The sequence below is a fragment of the Triturus cristatus genome, chromosome 4_1 (assembly GCF_964204655.1).
Source record: "Triturus cristatus chromosome 4_1, aTriCri1.1, whole genome shotgun sequence".
Taxonomy (NCBI): domain Eukaryota; kingdom Metazoa; phylum Chordata; class Amphibia; order Caudata; family Salamandridae; genus Triturus; species Triturus cristatus.
Window position 1 is genome coordinate 351,566,778 of NC_140585.1, and position 20,591 is coordinate 351,587,368.

At 43.7% G+C, this 20,591-nt stretch overlaps 1 protein-coding gene across 3 annotated transcripts in view; it reads right to left on the minus strand.

The window, feature by feature from the left end:
* The window catches only part of OVCH1 (ovochymase 1), a 1,142,331-nt gene that overhangs the window by 46,131 nt on the left and 1,075,609 nt on the right, over positions 1–20,591 (minus strand). For all 3 annotated transcript variants that reach the window (XM_085652349.1, XM_085652348.1, XM_085652347.1), the window contains exon 32: positions 13,461–13,556. In XM_085652349.1, the coding sequence (XP_085508475.1) occupies positions 13,461–13,556 (96 nt within the window). The remainder of the gene's footprint in view (positions 1–13,460; positions 13,557–20,591) is intronic.

Genomic DNA, 20,591 nt, shown 5'->3' on the forward strand with positions numbered 1-20,591 from the left:
ATGCACCTTACAAGGCAGAGCTCTGAGAAGTTATACAAAGATACTTCGACCTGAATAAAGGATTGATTCTGGATTCTAGTGTTACATGGGAAGCCTTCAAGGTGACCGTCCAGAGATCCTGTGTGGGAATGACTTACAGAGTGAGAAACCAGTGCTAGAGTGAAACCTCCTAAAAGCAGATCAGTTTAGGACACTAGAGAAGGAAGCAGTCTCATCCCCTACTACCAATTCATGGTGCACTTTCCATGCTGTGGCAGTAATTGACGACTGATTGGGACAACAAAGTTTATATTGCCAAGAAACCTAGGACAAGGCAGCCCATTTATTGGCTTTACTGATGAGAGGAGCCCAGGTCGAGAATAATAGTGGATATAAGTGAGGTTAAAAGTTATGGTGAATAGAGTACACAGAGATGGGCATGCCATAAACCAGGTATTTGCGAATATTATGAAATATGATCTGCAAAGTCTACCTCCATTTTAGAGGATACCCAACAGAGATATTTTGGAGGTGGGGTTGAATAAATGAACAGTTACTCAGAGAGAGCAGCTGGATTCCTTGGTCATTAGCGGAGATTAAACTGGCTACTAAAAGTTTGGCCAGAGACCAGACTCCAGGAGGCGATAGCTTTCCAGTGGAGTTTATGCAGCATATGTCAGCGCAGTATTAAATATGTACTAAGCAGACAGACAGCAGTTCTCTACTCTCCACGACTAAAGAGGCATTAACTATTAAGCTACCTAAGCCTAACAGAACCCCAGTGGAAATGGGCTCATATAGACCTCGGACCATGTTGAATTTGGACAATAAAATGTTGGTGAGGTTGTTAGCAAGAAGAATGTCAAAGGTCCTTACAATGCTGGAACGTCCAGATCAACCCGGTTTTGTGCCAGGTAGAAATACAGTTTTCTGACATTTGCAGCAGTTTCACATACTGTATCCCTCCCTCGGTTGGGAGGGTTGCAAGCAGAAAGGACTTCCACTGAGAAGGGCTTGGCATGTACAGAGAGGTAAGCATAGCAGGGATGTCCAGCGGCCCCTGCTTTTTGCGCTTGCGAAGGAGCCCATGGCCTCAATGCATAGAGAAGTAAAACTGAGTGATAGCTCTCTGTAGGTGCTATCATTTAATATCAATATATGTAGATGGTGTTCTTTTATACATTAATAACCTCTGGGAAGTGTTGCTCCATTGCTCGACCATCTTGATCGATGTAGGAGTGCCTGGCTTCGGGCTCAGAGATATCGCATTTGTTTCCTTTGTGTGAAAGGGATGCATGTAGCACAGCTTTCATATCAGCCATTGCGATGACTTTTGTTCAATACCTTGGCATACAAGTGTACCATAAAGATGTAGAGAAACTGGAAGGTAACCTGGGGGGAAAGATGACCAATACTACCCGTTTTTAACCCGTTTTTAACAGGTTACCCCTGTCTGAAATTGGTAAAGTAGCCTTGTCCAAAATGGTGATTCTTCCTAGGATTTTGTATTTCTTTTGTCATGTGCCAATAATCCTACAGCTCGAGCGAAGAGAGTGGCCCAGATGTACCAGACTGAGTGCTGTTACATAACTCAGCAGCTGCAGTGAGCCGCTCATTGGTGTAAACCTGCTGCTGATGAAACATACTTTGGCTGTGAAGTTGATGAAAGGCTATTGGTACTAACGGTATGAGACATGCTTGATGAGCAGAGATCACTGGAGGTGTTGCATGGCATGGAAAGATTGCAGGTTGGACAATTTGCAACATTGGGCTCATTTGCACAAACTTTCTAGAGGTGTGGTGATTCAGAACCAGCCCAGCATGATGCATTCCAAACACGGTTGACTCCTGGGAAATGATGAAAAGATACAACTATATTGTAATGAAGGTCAGTTGACTAAACCAAAATAATTTGATGACACAGCTAGTTGGTAAAACTGCTCGCATGCGAAGTTTACAGACCGGGAGAGGGCGCAGGTACTGAACCATCCAGCCTCTGTGTCGGAATGCAAAGTTTAAACTGATGCAATGTAAGTAATACAAAGAGTAGATTTAAACCCCTCAAAGATTGCACAAGATATAACCTACAGTTTGTGATCTGTGCCCCGTATGTTGTGCAACAGGGTGTAATTTGTGCCACATGTTCTGGGATTGGGACAGGCTGATGTCGCATTTTGGCATTCCAGGATAAGAGTGATGAGATGCCGCCATAGGCGGTTAACCGTGGTATATTTCCAATGTATGCATGTGCCTTATTTTTGGTCTCATTAGCCTCATCCATGCATGGATGGATGTTTTTATGCAAACTAAGATTTTATCTAATAAATTGTGCTCACCTGGGTAAATTATTATGTGGGATGGGCTGTTGTCCGGCGTTGTAAATTTGGAAGGAGTAGATGTTATGTGCATCAACTAGTGATTATTATTAAGTTCTTATGTATATGGGTGGATATGGTAAGTTTGGTTTTGTGCTGCATTATTCTGTGGTCTGGTGATAAATGCTCTTTGTTTTTATATAAGAATTGTTATGATTAATTTTGTTGAAAAGTTACCAGCAGGTTATGTTTAATAGGACCGCAACAGGTACAATTAAGAATGCTCTTTTATTGGGCTTTCAAGGCACCTCTTACCAGAACTTAAGGCATGTATTTAATTTCTATCTATTTGCTACGAAAGCATGACAGGCATTAACTTGTAGATAAATATAATGCTATTTTAGATTGTATAATAGTGAGGGCTATTTTCTTTACTCAAATTTTAAAATGATGTGCTAATATTGCGGTTTTTTTATTTGGAATTTTGAAAATCTGAAGCATTTATTTAGTATTAGTAATATTTTGAGTGAACAAAATATTTGTATTTGTTGAATTGTATGCTCTACAGCGTAGTCCCTGAAAACAGGCTACTTTAATCTAGGACAAACAGGGTAAGAAATATAGGAAATAAGAATTTTGTGATCACAAAAAGGCACTCCACCTACATGGTGGTTCCCTGACCATGCACAGTGTTATCAGTTATGTCATTTCAGATGTTATCAATGATGTTAATGAGTGATGTAATATGTGAGGTCTTTAGCAGTGCATGGCAAGGGTACAAGTTACTTTAGAGCAACGAGTTAGAGTTACTAGAAAACTAGAATTGGTGAGGTTCAGTGCTAGTTTAAAATGGTACGTTTTAACTGACATTTTCACCGAAATAAAAGGTCAGTTTAACCTTTGTGTTTTATCAGTGAATTTCAATTTTCTTTCACTGTGAAGTAAGCTGCCCATGGCTGTATAAACATAGGGCCTGACTACGTGATGTAATAATATAAAGGGTGTCATTTTCAGTAAGGTAGACCTACTGACTGGCAAAGTATCAGTACATCAAAATCCAAAAAGCGAGCTATTGGCTCTATCAAGGGGTAAGCACAACATATATAGAGCATATATATGGCCTTTGTAAAAAATTAACCAATAATTATAATCAAATGTATATTTTATATAATCACACATCGCAATGTATAAGAGTGATTGTCATAAAATATGGTCAATAAAGCCTTCGATAAACAACCCCAGGGAGGGAGGGTGGGTCTTTTTTTTTTTTTTTTTTAAGCACATTTTTTTCATTTGTTTGTGGACCCCAGGCCTGAGGGGTTAGGCAGGGTATCCCTACCCTGCCTTCCTATAAGTTTCCCCTTCCTTTTTTAGGTCTCGCCTGACCCAGCGCATGCGCTAGTCTGGCGAGACTTATTGAGAGGGCTCCAAAAAGTGCTACCAGGCCAGCCTAGAGCTACAGTGCATGTGCGCGGGCTCGCGCGCCGCGCTTGACCGCAATTACTTTCACTTTCGCGGCCACACAGCCGCTTTGATGTTTGAACGGGATCACTTTCACGACCGCAAGGCCGCTTGGCATAGCCAATAGGTCTCGCGTTTGGGACCTTATAAGTATTTAGTTATGCAACAGTTGCATGGCTAAACACTTATAAGGTCCCAAAGGTGAGACCTATTGGCTATGCCAATACTTGTTTTTTCTTTTTTTGGGACTGAGTCCCTTAGTTCTACTAAAATGGCTGTCACCACATCTTAGCTGATGTGGTGGCAGCCAATCAATTCTTATCTCAAGATCTGCCAGCTTCATGGAACGTCTGTAGTGTGAAATATCTATAAAATTTCTCAAAAACGAACAACTGGATGTATACCAAATCATAAAAAGCACATTTTCTAGACTAAGATCTAGCTTTCTGGCACATTTGGTGTAATTACGTTCAGCAGTTTTTGCAGTATCACTGTTCACTTATCCCAAGGAAAAAGGAATGGAGAAAAATGGTTTTGGAACCCCATCCCTTTTCTTGACCCCCGCTTGACCGATCACTCCAAAACTTTGAAGAAAGAAAGCTGAGGTGGATGAGATTTTTTGGAGAAAATTTTGCTTAGATTTGTCAAATGGCGCCAAAGTTACAAGCAATTCAAAAACTGTACTTTCTATAGAAAAATGTTTTCAACTATAAAAACCAAGGGGACCACCACCACCACCACCACCGGGACCACCACGACCACCACCCCCCTCTCTGATACTCCCCATTTAGGATGAGCATGCCACAATTGCCCAGTTCTTGAACTCTCGTCACAGAGTAAAGCTCATGTCGACACCATCAAAAGTGACCTCACTAATAACTTTAATATCAACATTTAAGCAGACCTCACTGAAGGAGTTCAACATCGATCCCCTCCAGAAAATATATGGCTGGACCCATGGTCCTATCCAGCTGCCTGGAAACAGGGACTGTCTTTGCACCAGCCCAGAGTTGTGTATTTTGTTGAGCCCAGATCCCACTTAAGGGTGCCCAGCAGGTCTTTATGCAGGTCCCAGCAGCCATTGACCAGATCCCTTGCTCACACCCAATCCCTTACAGTTCATTGTGCAAGCCTTCAGCTTAAACATGCAGGCTGTAAGTGGTGGCCATCCTCAAATGCCCCATTTCCAACATTACACTATATATGGCCTTCCACCATTTTCAGTATTGTCTGAATGTAGGCTCCTTCCCTCCCAAAATGCCACTGGGCACAACCTTTGGGATATGCTGTATATTTCTGTGTATGGTGGTTATGTGGGGAAGAGCCAACTCGAGTAGTTTTCTGAAGATAAGGTGGTTATCCGTGGATCTTATGTTGGGGGGAGGGGGTAAAGAGTTTAATAGTTTGGCTGCTTGAACAGAGAAGGATGTGCCACCCATGTACGTTGGGATTTTGAGGCACGGTGCCACTCTAGAGCAGAGTTTCCTTTGTTGAATGTGTTTGGTGATTTTAGTCCTGATCAAGAGCAGTCCCGTTCCATGTATCGCTTTGTGGGTGATACAATGCAGCTTGAACGTGGATCTTTTGGCAGCCGGTAACCAATTCAGGGCTTTCAAGGCAGGGGAGATGTGGTCTTGCGGTTTTATATGTAAGAGTAGTCTGGTAGCCGAGTTCTAAATTGGTTGTAGTCTTTTCATGGTCGTTAAAGGTGATCCATGGTAGAGGCTATTGGCATAATAGAGTATGGACAGAACAAGAGAGATAGTAGCCTGGACTTTGTGTGAAAATCCCAAATGGGGGAGATTGGTTGCAGAGTTTTTATAGTAACAAAGCTTTATCTTGCTAGTTTGCCCACTTGGGCATTCATTAATAGCTTGGAGTCCATAGTCATCCCGAGGTTCCTTCGATACTTTAGGCGGTGTTCCTAGATCATCAGGCCATGCAGCGAGTGGGTCAGTGTTTCAAATCGCCACACGTGAGTATTTCCATTTTGGAAGCATTCAATTTGAGATGGCTCCATGTCATCCATTGATCCATAGCTCCGAGACCACTGAAAATTGGCGAGTTTCCAATGTCTGGTGCATTCCCGCTGAAGGAGTATTTGCGTGTCATCTGCATAGTTATAGCATGTGAGGTGAAACTGATTTATTAGTGCCAGTAATGACTTCATGTGGATGTAGAAAAGCATGAGCCTTGAGGGACCCCTGCTCTGGTGAAGTACGGTTTGGACAGGAAAAGTGGTGTATGGAGGACATTAGTTCTGTTGCGAAGGTAAGATGTGATCAGTCTAGAGCAGCCCCTCTATGCCAGCTTTGTAGAGTCTTTGTATCAGTGTCATGGTCAACCGTGTCAAAGAAAGCAGAGATGTAGCACAACAACCCCGTTGTGGTCAACTGTGTTCAGGTCATCCCAGATGGTAAGGAGGGCAGATTCTGTGCCTCTTCCTGGACTGAATCCTGTTTGGAAGTCTGAAAGTATGGCATCATCTTAAATCAATTTTGACATTTGGGCGAATGCTGCTCTTTCCATCAGTTAGCCCAGGAAAGGTCCATTTGTATTCGATCTGTAGTTGTCAGGGTTCAGCAGGTCCAAGTTTGTTTTCTTCAGTAATGGGCATATGTATGACTTTTTGAGTGCTTCTGGAAATATTCCGGCAGTTAAGGAGTTGTTGATGATTCTTCTTACTGGAGTGGCAGCAAATGTTAGAAGAATTGTCTTGAAGGTTTGCAGTGGACACCAGTCACATGGTTATTTGCCTTACACAGTAATTTCTCAGGGTGAGGCAGAGCCTCCAGCCAAGCCCTGTGCACCTAATTCATCATGCATGTGCGCTACGCTGAAATTCGTGTGCAAGCTGTATAGATTTGCTTTGTGAATGGATCAAGTTTGTTTTACTTGGTCATAGGCTCTTGGTGGTTAGAACTGCTTTATGTTTTCATGTTGACCTTGTGGTATGTGACTGTGTTCTGATGGAAGAACCTGAGCTCATGTACTGTTTGCAGCTTTCAAAAGTTCTCTATGGAGAACTTCCTTTGGTCCTATAGGTCGGTTTTCTTTAAGACTGAGAATCATCCAGCTATCTGTATACTTGTTGTCCAGAGAGTTTAATTGCTACATAGTCAATTTCTACAATTTTGTTCTGCATGTCTTGCCTAAACAAGTTATGCCCTAGTGTCATGTACTGCCACCCAGGACTTCTAATGGAGCCATGTTCTATGTAGTACAGTTGGTCAGAGTGGACCCAAGCTGAGCCACTAATTTTATCTCCTACTGGTGGAGTTTCTGCACATACCTGTACCTGCCTAGCAGATGCATAACTTGATAAGTCAGTGTGTCCTGCTACATCTCCCTTGTCACAACACAGCCAGCATACAGCCTGATAAATGCTCTGTTGGGTAGCTGACGGAAGTTCTTGTTGCCCAAATTAATTGATATATCATTGATAGCTGTGGAAGATCACCTTCCCTTAGGATTGCCTTGAGGGATACTTTTTGTTCCCGTGGAAGATTTTATAGAGACATTGAAGTCATTCAACAACTGTCCACCATGTCTATCGAGAATCTTTTTTTTTCTACTTGGACTGAACAGCTGGAAAATCTTCATTACAGCTGCTATAAAGTGCTATTCAGTAGAAACAGATATTAAACCTGTCTATACCATATGATAAAATATAATAAATTAATTAAATATTATTATCCAAAGTGCATTTTGCTTTTGTATTAGATCTACAAATCATTCTAGCAGTATCATCTTTTAAATTTGCTCTAAGGCCCCAAATTGATCGCAAAAACTTTGAAACAGAAAACACAATACAGCTTCTGGTTTCTGTCTTGCATACTCTCAGTACATGATGGTAATCTCGAATACCCAATACACAACAAAGTGGAATGATTCAACGGGCATGTTTTGTTTGCGCTTTATAAAAGAACAGGTGCTCTTCATTTTCTTCAACCTGGCACCTTATAGGTGTTATCTGTAGACCATGCGAAAGTATAAGTGCTAAGTGGGAAGATCCCTAGTCTAAATTTTATAAACAATGCTCTAGTGTGCGGAAGAGCAATATAGTCCATAAATTCTACGACTTGGAACTTGCGCTTGACTGAAAAACTTACCTGAAAGAGTGCCTGTTGGAGCGGCGGTATGCCAAGTACTTAATACAATATTACAATATCTTGATGTAACAATTTTAGATGCACCTGCTGGAACGGAGAACGGGTTTAGCAAATACTGACTCAGCCCACATCTGTTCACCCATGCCTATAAAAATAACCCGGCCAGGGGAACAGTTTGCTACTTAATATATCCCAAAGACATTCTCTATAGGGCTCCAAACCCCGGGTTGTCCATATATAAATCCAATGTAAAATTGACTTTAATTTGCAATATTAGTGACTGATTTTAAATTCAAGTTGTCAACTGTGAACTTATTGGAAGTTTCAGCAATGTTTTAATAAAAGTATTCTCTCCTTTCAAGGGTATCCAATTTGCCATTGCCCCACAATTCCGCTCTATAGAGAGCTGCACCAAGAGCTTCCACCTTATACACAGTCACAGCAGGTGATACAGTGTAAGATGAAACTAGGTTAGTATATATAATAATCGCTGTTGGAACTGGCACTTTCTGGTTGGCTCAGGAGATGCCCCAGCTTGGCAGAACCTACCACTCGCATCAGGGGTAGGTGATTACACTCGCTGTTTAACCTGCTCTCAAACCTTGGTAGCTTGGCACTGAGCAGTCAGGCTTATCACAGAGGCAATGTGTAAAGCATTGGCACAGCACTCACACAATAAATACACTGAGCATTAGAAAGGAGGCTCTACAAGTCGTGTATGTAAATAAAGTTTGTATTCAACATACACATTAACAACATGAACATCATGTATTTCTGGGCATAAATCACACTTTGAAATATTACTAGCAGTACTAGGCACAACCGTGTTACAATGAGAGCAGTAATATGCCCACTTGGGAAAGATTCTACTTTACTCCCAGCACCCTTACGCGGTGCAAAACTTTGTCAAACACCCTGGCAATTATTAAAAACCACACAGATATAGGATGCACCCTTGATTACAACAATATCGGAAATGTGTACCCACAGATCATTCCAACACTGAAGCACCCTCAGGGGCTAGGTCTATACCGGTAAAAGCATTATCAAACGTAGTATTCTTTTGGCAAGGAATCAACGTGCAAGGCAGAACCGCAATGCGGGGTAATTAATCACAAGTTGTCCTCAGTCAGTCACTCCCGCACACTCACTCAGCACCGATATGCAGTGCAACTCATATCAGGCAGGTCTATATGGCATGCACTTGCACACACACAGCACTGTGATGCAGTGCAACTGCTATCTGGTAGGTCAATTGATAGCACAATGCAGACCTTGTGGCCCAAGCCTCCCTCCACCCTTCAACTAAACCCAGCTACTCTATGCCCATGGCTTGGAGATACACAACCCTCCCCCTGATACGAGCCCAGAGTCATCCTTAGTCAAGGTCCCAGGGAAGGTAGCAGCACTTATCAGGAAGTAGTCGACAAATTGGGGGGGGGGGGGGGGGGGGGGGAGGTATTGGCCACCAGTTGGGAAGTTCACCCACATGATGCAGAGCAGAAGCAGGCTGAGGGCGATAGTCATTCAATAAAAGGATTCCAATATGTGCCTTTTGGTATAAGTCCAGTTTTGCCAAACACAGGGGTGGGAGGCTGGGTCCCGGAAACGCTTCTGATCGCTCTTAAAAGCGTTCCTTCAGCCCAGTCAATCACTCTCACCACCCAGGCCCGATCCGGGCAATACTACCTGGAAACACAATGTTGTCGGGGACCAGCTGAGCAGTGGACAGCTGGCCCACCATACTGAGGGCACGAAAGGAACAATCAATGAAGAGGGGGATGAAGCAGGGGAACCTCTCAGAAGAAATAGCACCCAGGTAATCCTGGCACAATGTCTTGTGCGTCGTTATACGAGTCACACCAGACAATACCGGTCACACACATTGAAGTACCTCCCTGGAACTGAGGCACAAAGTGTGGGGTGCTTTGCTCCGAGTCGCACTAGACAGTTCCCGTCACAGACGACAAAGAGTTGCCAATTCAGTACCTCCCTGGAAATAAGGCACAACATCTGGTGTGAGTTGATACGGGTCGCACCAGACAATACCGGCCTCCATGCACAATTCTTAGTTCCACGCTCATGCTGCACTACCAGTTGGGATCCAGCAGAAAATATGAGCACTTACGAGGGAACCGCTCTCCACGTGTCACATTTAGACACGGGAAGCCTTTGATGTCCCTGGGACCTCCACAAGAGAATAGGGGGCAAGCCAACAAACCCTTGAAAAGCACACTTCAGAGTGCCACACAGCAGCTTAAATCTATCCAGCCAGGCCCTCAAATGGCAGAGGTCTGTGATTCCAGTTGCATGCCCAATGTTTTTAGCAGTCACTGGGGAATACACATATGTGCTACCCAAGCCTCCAGTGTGGACTGGAGTCCAACTAAAAGGCACAAAGTGTTTTAGAGCAGAGAAATTCCCACATTCTAGATTTGGCATTTCTCCGCTAATATTGACCAATCCACCTTTACCGCAGGAAAAGGGTTGTTATTGTGAATACAATAATAGGAAACATTATGAGACTGCGCCAATGCTAATGTAGCTTGAAGTCATTTCAACCATTCCACCATGTTAACCTATAGGAAGAGCAAACCCCATAGGTAGTGAAAACACACATGGATATTCTTCCCGACCTAGGCAGGTAGACACGTGTACCTGCCCTGCCTTTTACATGCCACTTGTTTTACCCCCAAGGACATCCCCTAGAGGGGCTCTAGTGGTAGTGAAAGGCCCGCCTCAGGATTGGCTAGTGGTTTAGAAAGGCCAACCGGAGCAGAACTGCAGTTGTGCACACACAGGCCTGCAATGGCAGTCTGGGCGCATGTTTAAAACACCATAGGTGCAAGTGTGCACACAGAGGCCTGAAATGGCAGGCCTGAGGCTCATTTTAAAAACATACATGCAAGTTTACACCCACAGGCCTGCAAGGACAGGCTTGTGACATGTTTTCAAAACATCAGGTAAGAACCACCTCCTATATATAGAAAGGGCGCACACACTTTCATACTGCATTTACAGTGGGAAAGTGTCCAGAGCCTAAGGCCAAAAACAGAATTCACAACACCCTGGTGGTGTTCCATAGGAAGAGCCGGCCTAGGTAGGGAAAACCCACATGGGGGTTCGTGACTACCTAGGCATGGAGCACCCATGCGTAACCTTCGCCTACCACTTGCTCCGCCCCTCAGGGCTTACCCTAGGGGTGCTGTAGTGTAAGGCCCACTCAGGGTTGGCTAATGAGAGAGAATTGCCAACCAGAGCGCAAGCTCAACTGCACACCTAACGGCCTGCAATGGCAGGTCTGATACATGTTTAACAGGCTATTCCTGTGGGTGGCACAATCAGTGCTGCATCCCACTACTAGCCAGTGCAGTACTGGCCCTGGGTATTTGGAGTACCTTTTTACATGGCACTCACAGATACAACACCTAAACCAATCAAGTAAGCACCACTTCCTAGTATGTAGGAAGGGTGTGCATGCGATTTCACACTGCATAACAGTGGGAAGGTGCCCAGAGTCCTAAGGCTACGAAAAGAGTCAGAAAAAACTGGGAGGAAGAAGCAAAACGTTTTATGGAAATCCCCTAAGAAGGGCCATGTTTAACAATCGCTGGAGCTCGAAGTTTCAGAGTTAGGGAGGTTTTCTCAATTTGGGATATCCAATTATGAGAATCAGTAAGTCTCACTCCTAAAAAAATCTAATTTGGCTACCTTCTCCAAAATCTTTCCTTCCAGGACAACACTGCCTTTTTTCTGGGAATTAAATACTATAGGCTCCGTTTATTTCCAGCCCATGCCTCTTGCAAAAAAGGTTAAAGCTCTCCAAAATGGAACATAAGCCTTTTGGTGTCTGAAATTTGTAGAGCTGCTGCAATCATCAATGTTCTCCCTCGTTTAAGTAAACGTATACTCACACTTCACATATGACAAAAAAAAAAAGATCTCCAGGAAAGAGGAGGGCATTGCAGCGCTGGGTCGATGAGGAGCATGCTCTATGATAAAGCAGGACACCCTTATGGGTGGGTCAGATCTTACTCCTGAGCAATCACACTCCCACCTTGTTGATTCCTCAGTTCACTACCAATGGTTCCATTTTTGATCTCTTAAGAACGGCATACCCTTTTGTTGAGACGCCTTTAAAATACTATCAAGGGATTTTAGTGTCAGAGATTCTTTATTGTGTGAGGTACTTCTACTATAGATATTTACTACTAGGCGCATCAATTCTAATGACATCTCATTCATAGTGAACATTCAAAAGGATATGAAACAGAAATATTCTTCAGTCTCAGGCTCCCAAAGTGAAGAAAAGGAGAAAGAATAGCCCTTTCCCCACAGTTAGGGATGGAGAGAAGACAACACACAAGTAGTGTTTGTGCAAACTAGTGAACTTGATGTGAAGAGGCTGAGTGTAGCAATGGATTTCCTTCACGGCTGCATAAATGAGAGTGGGCGTATCCTAAATTACTCCAAAATGGAGTTTTAGCCGATTTGCATAGATTCTGGTTATATTGACATAGCGCAAACCAGGTTATTTAGTGTGCAATTGGTTAACATTCAAATGAAGCAAAGGTATAAGTTGTTGAGACTATATTTTGATTAGTGACCATGTATGGATAGGCAAGTTAAGCAGATAATCCAATCTTCAAACTACCCACCTAAATTATTGTCAAAGATGTATCACCAATAATCACTAGAAGAACGACCCTCCATGGTTGGAACAGTTGTCAGCTCTAAAATGGACTGAAGAAATGTCCTTCTGGTTGGAGGACCACCACAAAAAATGTTTGTAAGCTCCAGGTATTGCAGAATTCTGCGGCAGGAGCAGTTTACAATCTACTTAAATCTGCACAGATGTCTTCAGTGCAATGTAACATGCACCAGGCTTTCGGTCACTACCTATATTAAATTCAAAGTCCTTACGCTGACCCATTAAATGTTGTTTGGCATCAGCCCAGCTAATTTAAAGTAAGGTCCTACGCTCCGCTGCTCCAAAAGACTGCTCAGATCTGCATGTAAATATTTGTTGGTGACCCCCAAGCATGTAAGGAAAATAGTAGGGCAGTCTTTCTGCTGTACTCTGCAAAACTCAAGAAGACTCAAAAGATTCTGCCTTTAAGGAAGCCCATGAAGGTACATTTATTTGCATAACCCCCTTCCACTCAGTTTACAGTAGGACCTTAGTTGCTCCATAGTAGCACTTCATAAATTCCGAACTGGATTCAATGTTTTCTTCAGAGTGTTATAGAAAAATCTCCCTTCATTTCACACATGGTTAAAGAGATATGGGAACCTCAAGGGACAGTGGACAATAAAGCCTCTTCACCTCATTGGCTGCAGTTTGTGCCTCGCCGTGTGGAAAGTAGACTCCAAGCACTGCAGTACTAAACTGCATGTTTACTGTCATTGTCCTCTAATATTTAGTACCAATGATCATTGCCTTGATGGGGAATAACTCATGCATTTTATTTAATATGTAAGAGATCCGGAGCTAGAGAAGTTATATATTTCTGCCACACAAGATAAAAACAATTCTCAGAACTTTTTTTTCTCTTTTATAAAGAGTTGTTGAAAAATAGCATAATTTACCTACCGGTTGCATTCGTCACTCCCCATCCTGTTACAAAGCATTCTGAGGTTAGACTTGGCTGTTCATTCTTTTCTGGTAGGCAAATTATTGAATTTGGGTCTGCAATGAAAATGACCACATCCACGTTAGCAACACATAGGGTTAATTAACCAACCTTTTCCAAATCAGATCACTGAATCCCATGCTCAAACTTAAATTTACTCCAGCCACGATACAGTACTCCACTATTACATTACAATCTTTGAGCCACAATAATCTCAATCTGGATCACTGACACATTAACACCCACAAATAACATAATTTAAAGATTAGCATTTAAATGCTATATCAAATAATCCACACCCAGATTTTGCAGCAGTTTACAAACATTACCATCTTACCAATTTTTCAGATTTTTTTTTTTAGTGTTATGACAATAGGAAGTAGACTATTTAGGATGCTGGCATTTCAACCTGGGTACCGTGGTTCTAATTCAAACTATGGTGTTTGGCCATAGGTCCATGCAATTCTGGGCTACTCAATGCATCTTTGCATTCAAACTGTGAATATATGCAACATTAACATGCATAATTTACAGGGCACTAATTAGTGTTGTTCAAAACCAATGTTCTAGCATGATCTTACCAATCACAGCCGATCTTTGTTCTCCAAGTGGACCGTAGACACCAAATTAGTCTATGTCCAACGCCTCAGGTTCCCGCTACAATTCTCTGTGAAGCATTCCAGTGCTTGTTGCACCTGGGTCCAATCTAATATCTAAAACAATAGGTATTAGCTCAATGCGGGTTCTAGAAACCAGGCTAGGGGCATAACGCAGGCCCATTAAGCATCTTTGGTTTAGGGGGCCCACAAAACCTCAGGGACCCCCTCAGCCCTTCAATGTGCCTCATTTAGCCCAAGACCTATGAATATCTGACATCTGGAGTGATTACGAGGCCCCTCTTCATATTTCTCAGATGGGCCCCACAGTTTTGTGTTGCGACACTGAACTGAGCAGCTCTTCATAGTGAAAAAGCAGCTATAGCGAGTAACCAGAACCCAGTTTTGGAAAATGCAGGAAAGATTGTGCTGCGTGACTGGATCAAGTGGGGTAAAACTTCAACATATCACTTAGGAGCTTAGTGAGAAGCTAGACTACTACCTCTGGCTAGAAAACATTCCTACATTTTGTTTTGTTTTTCTAACCACCCCTGATGTATTTAACTAAGCTATATAATAACCTGCCTAGGTGCAAATGTATAAACTTTTGCTTTGAGTTTACTTAAGTGTGACATGTCGGACGTTCGGGGACTATGCATTTGAGGGCACAGGCGACATAAATGAGAGTTCAAGTCCACTTCAATGTATAGAAAATATTAGTTCATCCGCAATACATCTGGGAAAAGTACAATCACAATTTATGGTCACACCACGACGAATCACAGATTCTGAACTGGTTTCTTATGATGTACAGTGTAACTTACCAGTGGGTGCAGAACCATATTGCGGGATAACTGAAGTACAGACCCCATGAAAATGGACCCTGGGCTGTCCAACTTAGCTGAGAAAATTTATTTTTGCAATCTTGTCGCTCTTCCTATTCTAGTTACTTGTACATTTGATTGTAATAAAAAGTGTGCTGCCCTGGTTTCTCCTCAAGTCCCATATTCCACTGTTTTAAGCAGTCTGACTTGGTGCTCATGTGTGTTGGAGAGGCCACACTTCTCGAATAGTGTTGAAGTACACTTTGATACACTTACTGCCAACTCTTGTTTGTTGGAGCCCAGAAAAGCTTACATTGATGCACGCACTCCATAAAAAACACTGCATGCACTGTAGGTTTGGTTTCACACTTGTGAAGTGTTTTTTACACATCCTTTCCTCCGGTTACAGCAGTGGTCTTCAAACATTTTGATGCCGAGCCTCCCCGTCAAAATCTTTTAGGCATTAGGACACCCTTGTGACAAACATTTCTAGAACCTAGTACTCCTTATCATTGACGACCATAAATATTCTCCAGTGAGCCAGTCAATCTGTGGTTGCACCTCATTAGTACCAGTTTAACACCCAAATATAGCAATAATATATCAATAAGCAACAAAAAGGTGTAGCTTTACAAAGGGCCTTCTACTGACCAGCAACACCTGTTGCTCCCTTTCAGTAACATTTAAAGCTTTTGAGTAAAACATTTTTGTTAAAATCAGCAGATTATGCGGCAGATTGATTATGTGGCAAATGCAGCAAATCTATAATTATGCTAAAATTGCTGCGGCCGCACAATCACATTATCCCAGTGGCCCTTGGAATAATAGCTGTAATGCATGGGCTGCAACTTAATTGCACAGCATCTGTGAAAAACCATACTATATTTCATAGGATGCTGATGGCTTGGCATTTACAGCTGCATGTAACTGGAGATAGCTCAACATCATTCATCATAATTAAAACATACCATTTACAATCATTAATGATTAACTGTACGGTTTATTAAGGGTTTTATATTTAACATTATTAAAATAAATGCTTATATTTTGGCAATACCTGACTCCTGGTTTATTAGTTAGCTGCTGTTGTTGACTTCAGTCAGGTAGCTACATATAAAATAACAGGCAGCTTCAATGAATAATAAATACACGTTGTTAGTGGGAAATGCACAATAGTATATTAAGAAACCTCCAAATTAATGCACTGCAAAGATGTGTGTGACACCAGAGAGCTACAGAATTAAATTGTGAATGGCGCAGTGGATAATAGTGACTTGTGTATTTTTAGTGCTATGAGGTCACAGCCTGTGGCCGAAAGCACTGTGGATATGCAAGTCTTCATTTTATACTTGCTTTACACACAGTAGTAGATCAGCCACTACAAAATGCGCCAAATGTTTTCCGATGAAATGGAGCTTCCTTATTGACAAGCCCCTTGTGTTGCCGGTGCATCACTTTTTATGACCCTCTGGTTGCACAGAGTGCAGAACCAGATCTATGAGGCCACGCAAAGTCACTTTGTGTGGCTTTTCATGGCCTCCTAGATATGGTGTAAGGCAATGCTGTGTAAGCCGCTGCGTTGCCTTACATTACGTCAGGGAGGCTTTTCCATGGGTGCTGTGGTGGGTTTTCCCACGCAGCACCCATGGGTTTTGACATATTCCCAGATTCACAAGTATCTGTAACCCTAAGGATGCGTCAAAAATTGTATGCCGCCCCAGGTGGTGCATAACAAAGAGAAATATCTTTATTCCTCCTCAATTGTTTCCTCTTTCTATGTGCAGCACATACAGAAAGAGGAAAAAGGCCTCCATAGATTGTTTTATGCAGGACGTTGTGCCTTCCTGCACAAAACAATCCTGCTAACAATGCAGATACCCTTGCACCACGGTGCAAGGGTGCCTGCGTTGGTGCCAGGGTGCCTGCGTTGGTGCCAGGGACCAAATTATGCACAGGCAGAGAGGACAGGAAAGCACTGTATCGTATAAATACGGTCCATTCCTTCCCTTTCGAATTGGCATAGGGCAGCGCAGCAAAAATACTTGCAGCGCTTCCCTACACCATTTCATTGTAAATGAGGCCCATAGTTTTAGTAATATCCTGACACTATGCAATGCAATTTTGTTTACATAACCATCCCTTCAACACCTTCTCAGGGATAGTTAGCGCTATGTATATATAATGACAATTAAAAGTAAACACTTCACAGCTCAGTTAAATCTATGCACTACCACTCAAAAAGTTTCAAGTGATTCAATCAATTAAGTGCAACAGCACCCTTCTGTGCTGTAAGGCCAGGCAGACCGCTAAACAAGCCTTTCGGACAGTGGGCTGCTGGCCTGAAAGAAATGCAAATGTGCATAACTAGTTAATCTGCAAATGTAAAGGATCATGCCCCAAGATTGTAGCAGGGCCCACAGCACTTGCAGCCCATAACAATATGGGAATGTCCTGATACGGAATATGGCAGCTGGGTCACAAATTATCAGAGGGGCTGCCACCCTCCAGCAAAAGGCAACCTCTACTCCGGGCCTGCACTACTCAAAACCCATTGGATAGGTTCCAAAGCTTCTGGTGGGGTGCACAGCCAGCAGGGAGAGGTGGAGAAAGTCAGAGTCTCATGGCCAGCGGAACACGCCACCCTCCAGCAGCAGCGGTCACTCCAGATGTCCACAACAACAAAAGGGGCAGTGCCTCAACAGACCCCACAGCTCCCGTGCCATGATAGAATTTCCCTGGCGTGTCACCCCACCGCAGCCCCTGCCCTTAAAATACGCCGCCAAAGCAGTAGCAGCCCTTCATCTGGAACAACGGGAAAAGTAGGCAGACTTGGCCACCAGGCAAACAATCTAGCAGGGCCTCAGATCAAGCTCTGGGAGCAGTAAGGCACTCTGGACTTGGCCCCCCGCTGCCAGCACTCCCCACGCACCCTCTGAACAGAGCAGCGGTCAAACCTTCATGTGAGTGTCAGCGGGCTGAAGTAAGTGTTCGCAGGTTGCTAGGAGCTCCATACGAACTCCGCTGCGCCATCCTATCCATGTGCGCCGGCATGCAATCCGAGGGCCGGGACTAGGGTCTTGGCAAGCCTAGGCTATGGAGCAACCTCTAGGGGGGATCCAAATCAGGTAGTTTGGCAGCTTGAAGTAGGATAGCGTGCGGATAATCATGGTAGCTGGCGGAGGCTCACCAGAGCACATCCATCATCTTGGCTGGTCCGGCCACGCCACTCATGTCTTCAGCAACCTTGTGTGTGTTTCAGCAATGTGATTGTTCCTCTTGCGTCTTCATCCAGAAATCTGTTACAACATGAATGCTCCTACAGAGAAGACAATGAGATTACAAAGAGGTGAATCTCCACCAAACAAGGGTACTTCCTATTACTTATATGAAGGAAGGGCTTCTTTGTTTGGTGGAGATGTCCTCATATTCCTCGATATCAAGAATGCATCACCAAAATCAGCGGAAAATTCACTCGGGGTCCTTTTGTTCAGCTGGCCATCATCCTGGCAAAAGGCAGGGAGACCATTGTATACTACTAAGGAGAACGGGGCAGGCCAAATGGACGGAACTTTCAGGTGAATTTGCACATTTGTATACTCTTAGTCATTTAAAGGGAGAACCCTGGCGTCTGCTCTCACCAGGTAAAGACAAGAAAGAACCCACTTGTCACAGTCACTGCAGATTGCGCTCCAATAGATCAATGGTGCATTAACCTCCAGAAAGCATTTCAGATCATCTTTCAATGTGCAATTTCTGAGAAAACACACATGTTTTGCCTTCGCAAAGCCCATGAGTTTAGGATCATTTGTCCTTTACAGAAGTGGAGCTTCAATTGGGGCACCTGCTATGTTCCTATTTGTAAGTGTTTCCCATTGAGGTTTAATTTCCACGAATGAGCATCAGGGCCAGAACGACCCCACCAAAGCTCAAGTGGGAGGGGAGCCCTGGGGATCCCATCCCCTGGGAACCGGCCTCGTGCTCCTAGGAGCCCTGGAGCCCACCCAGGGCATCCACTGCACTACGTTGGGGACAGTGGGGGAAGCCTCAATGCCCCCACGGTCCCTGCTGCCTCCCCGCCTCAAGTGGGAGCTGATACTGCTCCCACACAAAGCGAGTAGCAAAAAAATGCTGCTCTCTGCCTGTGGTAGCAATTCTGTCATTTGTTTTCCAGCTGATTTGACAGTGAGCAGGAAACAGATGAAGTCTGCTCCCAGCTGGTGGAGGAGAGGAGTTACAGTTATATATATATATACACACACACACACACACACACACACACACACAGAGAGACGTTCTAGTTAGGCTAACAATTCACTCAAAAAAAAACCAGAGAAATTCAGCAGTTATAGTTAGCTGAGTTAACTAAAACTGGCAATGCACTGCTTATGACCTCACATACTACATCACTCATGACTTGGTCAGTGACATTACTGATGACATCATACAGTTTTTCAAATGTTTATGTGTCAAATATGTATACCAAGGTGCATTGGTGAATTAGTGGGTGTATGAGTATCTGCATGGATAACTCATTGGGTGCATGACTGACTGTATAAGTGAGGGATTAGGTGTTTCAGTGAATGTATGGGTGAGTGACAGGTTGTGTAAATGTATGTATCTGTCTATCACAAAAGTCTAAGTGGGTGTATGAGTGTGTTAGTAGGTACGTGAATGGCTATATGGGTGATTGGTTGTCTGAATTCCTCTATGGTTATCTGGGTGTCTATAGGTGTGGGTGAGGTGGTGTGTGACTGCCTGTATGGATGAGTGAGTGAGTGAGTGGGCGGGCGGGCGGGCGTGTCAGTGGCTCTTATGGGGTACTGTGTGCATATGTGAAGCTGTATGGGTGAGTGAGTGTCTGTATGGCGTTGTTGGTGATTGAGTTTATGTGTCAGCATGGGGGAATAACTGGGTATGTGAAAGGCAGTATAGGTGAGTGACTGGGTATATGATTGACTATGTGTTAGATTTGGGGGTCTCTAGTTGGCAGAAGTAGGTACCTTTGACCAAATAGGGACCCTTGCATCTAGTCAGGGTAAGGGGGTACACTACTAAAATAACCCCTGCTCACCCCCTTGGTAGCTTGGCACGAACAGACGGGCTTATCTCAGAGGCAGTGTGTAAAGCATTTGTGAATACATACAGTAATACAGTGACAACACTACAGATGGACACCACACAGGTTGTATTCTAAAAATAAGTATTTTTATATAGACTTGCCACAAGACCACAAACGACAAAAATCCACAATACTGTACTGTAAAAATGGTAGAAATAGCTTCGTTCTCTTTAGATGGTAAATTCGACACTTTGCGATCAATGTACCTTTGGATGCGTAACGCTATACAAAAAAGGGTTGCAGGGAAGGTGATGCGTCGGTTTCTTGCTTCGGGGGAGGAGATGGGTCGGTTCCCTACTGCTGCGTAGGGGACGGTGATGCGACGGTTCCTTACTGGAGAGGAAGTGATGCGTTGGTTTCTTACTGCGCTTCTGTGGCGATGCGACTAGCAACGCCGCGATGCGATGAACCGGTGCAATGAACAAAACTGGTGTCTTGATGTTGCGACCACGAAGGGGTGATGCATGCACGCCCTGCGACAAACTACTCTGGTGATGCAACGGAGGCTGCTACGACAGCGACACTCATCTCCGGTGATGCGAGGCGCTTCGG